General features: G+C 29.7%; 1 protein-coding gene across 1 annotated transcript; it reads right to left on the bottom strand.

Annotated features, from left to right (window-relative positions):
• LOC146998481 (uncharacterized) lies at window positions 1–3,121 on the bottom strand. Its single transcript, XM_085810794.1, has 2 exons — window positions 2,769–3,121; window positions 1–417 (listed from the first exon to the last, which is right to left on the bottom strand). Exons 1-2 carry the CDS (start codon window positions 3,000–3,002, stop codon window positions 1–3), a joined length of 651 nt encoding a protein of 216 aa, XP_085666920.1. The 5' UTR covers window positions 3,003–3,121.
• Between the last annotated feature and the right edge of the window lie 1,757 nt (window positions 3,122–4,878).

The following is a 4,878-nucleotide window of genomic DNA, read 5'->3' on the forward strand; positions in this document are numbered from 1 at the left end:
TTATTCTGTGTTGTTCATGGAATCTAATACATTTTGTTTTGTCTGTGCATCTGTGAGAATTTGGTATATTTTATATTTTGTGTCTGTGAGGAGTTGAGGGTCACGGATTAGACTTAGTTCGGAACCAACAAAGGAACCGAGCTGTGTAAATGTATTTGGAGTAGTGTTTTTTGATTTTAATATTGTAGAAATTTCTTCCAGTGTTGTTGTGGCTGCTGTGTAAATGTGATCGTGTTTCTGTTTTTTGTTTGAAGTTGTAGTGTTTGATGTGCGTCGTTTTAGCTGTGGTAGTGTTTGTGTATGACATAGTTCTCTCTGTGTCTCTTCAGTGTCTTCAAAATCGTTCATGTCAAACATCTCCTCAGAATGACTGGTAACTTCTGCACTTCTTTCTTGTGTACTAGTATCATTAAAATCCTGAAAATTAAAATAACACTTTAATTTTTACTACTACAGCTATCATTCATTCATATATAACAAATCATAATTAACAAGCTATGGGAAAACATGCAGAAATAAATATTTATAAGGATAATGAATATATTTCCTAAGCTTGATTTTTCAAGAGATATCAAAGTTGAATAGTCAAATATCTTGAATAAGAATACGAAAAAACCTCGTAATTCTGCTGTCTAAGTTGTAGCGTATTTGGTATCAATAAAAACATGCAATACATGTATTTAAAAGAAAATATATAAGAAGTTAATGCTTATGTTTAAGTATGTTAAAAGTAACAAAATATTGACTAACTTATGTCTGATTTAGCTGTGAATATAAGTTTATCATTGAAAATTGTATATATATATATATAATTTACAAATATATATATATATATATATAAACTGAGAAGAAAGCAAAGCTAATAATTACTACAGTAAAAAGAAATAATTTGAGTGTTTTTAAAAGAACAGTATCTGTGCATGTACATCCCATATTTTTATAACTTTTCAATGTGAAGCAGAGTTGGACTTCATTTACTTGTAAAAACTTGAACAATATGAGTAAGATTTTGATAGTAATAATTACTTAAAATGCAATAAGAATTCATGTTTCTCTATTAATATTTTAAAATTAGAGGTAGTCACATATTATCTCAAACACCTTAATAAAAATTGCCATACTCTGCACATAAAAATTTCACAGGCAACCTTGTTCATAAAAATCCTTCAGTCAAGCAATGTTTCAATTGTTTATTTTTGTTGTATTTGGAATTCTAATGATTTTGACAGACATCGTAATTTTTTTGGGGGAGTTGGGAACCTTTAACTTACTTTTAAAATATCACTTGTGGAATCTGCCAGCAATGGAAGAAACTGCAGTAAAAATTCTGCAGAATATAGTATTTTGTCACAAAACCGTTAACGCAAACAGCGATGAGATGTGTTTGGTAAACAGTTGATGTGCAGTACAAGTTTATGCAATTTATTGGTTTTTTAAGTGAAAACAGATCACTGTGTACATGGAGAAAAGAATAACGCTAAAAGTTAGAGAAGTATTTTGCAAATTAATAAGTGTTTTATTTTTTAGTACTTAACATATTAGCGTAATCACCTCAAGTTTGGCAAATTTTTATAAATGAAAAAGAATGAGGGTAATGTTGCTTGACTGAAGGAATGTTTGCATGGTTGCCTAAAGTACTGTTATGCTCATGGTCGACAGATTTTAGCACATTCTGGAAATTTAAAAGAGCTTGTACTAAAGTGCTTGTGATAACATGTAAGAACCTATTTTTAATGTATCATATAATTTTTACTTAATAATTAAAATTCATGTTTAGATTTTTCGGCTTTTTTCGGTAGATCGATAATACTTTGCTGACTTACTATCAGATATTTGGGAATGGTTTTTTAAAAAAAAAGTCATAAAAACCACTAACTTGTACCAGTAAGTAAATTTTACCTTTACATTTATAAAGACCACCAAATATGTGACAAGGTGGTTGTGTTAATACATGAGTACCAAAATAGACTTACGAAGAGAAATTTAAGTACTTTAACTCTCATTTCAAAATAAATTACATATGCTTTTCTGGATGTTAGACTAATTGATTAAGACAACGCAATTCAAGGACTATCTGCCTATAAAGAGGAATGCTTCATAGAAGAATTTTTAGGGAAAAATGGCTCGTATCCATGTTCTGCATAGGAAAAAACAAAAACCAACCTTACAGTCAGCTTATTTGCTGGCATTCGAACACTGGTCAAATTACCAGTTATTTAGCAGTTTTACTGCTCAGCTATTTTGGAAATTATCAATAGAATATCATTCATTGGAAAAAAGATTAGGTCTTCATATAAATTCAAAATATAACTTCTACTAACTGACACTTCTGATTTTAGAAATTAAGCCCTGGTCCTATCCACTTTTACCTATACTTTAATGGGTATTGCACCTATACTTTAATGGGAAATGGGATTATTTTTAAGTAAATGAGCTTAAGAATAGTCTTTAAATATAAAGATTTCATTTAAGAAATTAAATAGCACACATAGTTGTAAAAGGATAAATAAAATAATACTTTTGTACTGAAGTTATATAGAAATTGCTGTGAGTGTGAACTTTTGCAGATGACCCATCTGCTGCACGAGCTTGAAGATTTGGCTAATATAATTTACACAGCTAAGTATGTATAACAATATTATTTTATTTATCACAAAACTGTTAAAGTTTTGCCTATATTAAAAACAATTCTATAAATTTTCAAATAGTAAAGGGAAATTATTCACTTTATAAGCCAAATTATATAAATTTAAAAAGTAATCACTTACCAAAGAAGTCACAGTATTCCTTAAGGACACGACATCACTTAAAAATTGTAACGATGTGTAAAACTGCCATGCCGATTTGTACTGCATGGCAGTGCTTGCACCAGATGTATAATTTTTTTTCTCTTTATGTTTCTCCTTTGTAAATTGAGTACGCAGGTTACTCCATTTTTTTTTAATTTCATTTTCTGGAACGCATATTTGTGTGCTTAAGTCCTGAAATGTTAAAATAACCATGCTTCAGAAAAAGTAAATAACTACTGTGCTTTAAATGATAACCTTTACTATTAAATAAATAGACAATAATGTTATGAAAACCGCAACAATATGAGTAAAAAGTACTAATACAGAATAAAGATTACTATAGTAGAAAGGAATAGTGGAATTTCAATACAAAAATTTCAAATAAGAAATATTAATATGCAAAATCTTAAAATAGCATATCATACTGAATATTAAAAAATACTATCGGTATAGTTTAATAACTAATACAGTTCTGAAAACTGTAATCATATTGCTATATCAGTTAATCAGCTAATAAAATTGAGCAATATTGTATTAAATGGAGCCGTAATTTGTTTAACCAACATAAAATAATTTTCATCACGAATAAAAAAATATTTGATAATAAAGTAACGGGAAGATAACTTACCAAAATAAGGGAATCCTTTAACTTTTTATTTTTATAATTTATGTTATTTGTGTCCCACAACACAGCATGGTCTCTATAAAAATCAATCAATTGAAAAATTTGATTTTCGTTCCAACGAAAAAGCGCCATGTTTCCAAAATGAGAGAGAAAAGCACGTGATCTCTGGAAGCAATCTAATTGGCTTCAGTCGCCGATTTTATCGTCGGCTAGTGAGCGGTGAACACTAGCTCTGAAATCGTCGCAGAGAACATGACAGATTTTTAGCGCATGCGCACATCCTGAAAATTGTTCCTCTGCGAGAAAGTCGGCCGATAAAATCGGTACGTGTAGACGGGCCTTTAAAGCCGTTTTTGACTCTTATACAACACTGGTATAATAAACTGAATGATGTTAATTTATTAAATCTGCTTGGAGAATAACAATTATAAATAGAGTCCTTTGTGTGCAGTTATTCTGCTACTAAGAACAATTATTCTAGATGAAAAAAAAAAAAAAAAAAAGAAGTTCCCCAATCAGTTTCAATATAAAGAATAAATTATGATATATCATGTAATGATAACTTCATCCGAAGATTCTGGAGCAGACTACAGTGAGAAACTTTCTATAAAATGGTCACAAAATTTTCACACTGAGAAAAATTATTACCATCTTCCCATAATTAGTATTCATCAGCAGTCGAGTGGATAAGACTAAGAAGCACTAATAGTTTGAACACTGGTGGACAGGCTAGCTGCATGGGATATTTCTCTTGTGCCGCATGAACAGAAGTCATATTCTTTTAAACATATACTTCATGAAAGTCTTCTACCCTTAAGAAGATACTGTTTTCCTGCTTTGCAATAATGAATTAAATAAATTACTACCATTGATACAGAACTTTTTTTAAAAAAGAAAGAAAACACTTATACAATCTCTTACCAATTGAAATATTTTTATGCGTGCTCTAATATGCATAATACAGAATTGTGAAAATTCACCACAATTCCACAATCAGAAATGATAGCAAATTATAGGAACATAGGCAGCAGATGTGTAGACTACAATATACAATTTGTTGCTCTTTACAAAATAAAAATTAGAGGCATCCAATGGTGATAGCTGTTGTTGGAATATTTTATTTGTACAGAAAAAGAAAATGCTTTGGATTTCAAGAAAACTTATACAGAATTTCTGCTAGGGATTAATACATGACATCTGAAATCATAAGCAAGTGGAATTAAAATTGCAGCTTAAAGACTGTGTGATTTCCTAAAATATAATTACAAACCCTGGAGACTAATGAAGGTGATAAATTACTGCATATTATTCAGAAAAGTCTTGGCAATGAAAGAAAATAATGTACATAGTAACACATACGGTGTAATATAAAGTGTAAAATACCCCACAGATTCATCATGAATAAAAATTACTTGATTGTGCTAATGTTCCAAGACTTTAAAAATTACATCTTTATTTTTACAT

This window comes from Stegodyphus dumicola, chromosome 2 (assembly GCF_044657685.1).
Source record: "Stegodyphus dumicola isolate Sdum_Otavi_A_Nest chromosome 2, ASM4465768v1".
In the NCBI taxonomy this organism is placed as follows: domain Eukaryota; kingdom Metazoa; phylum Arthropoda; class Arachnida; order Araneae; family Eresidae; genus Stegodyphus; species Stegodyphus dumicola.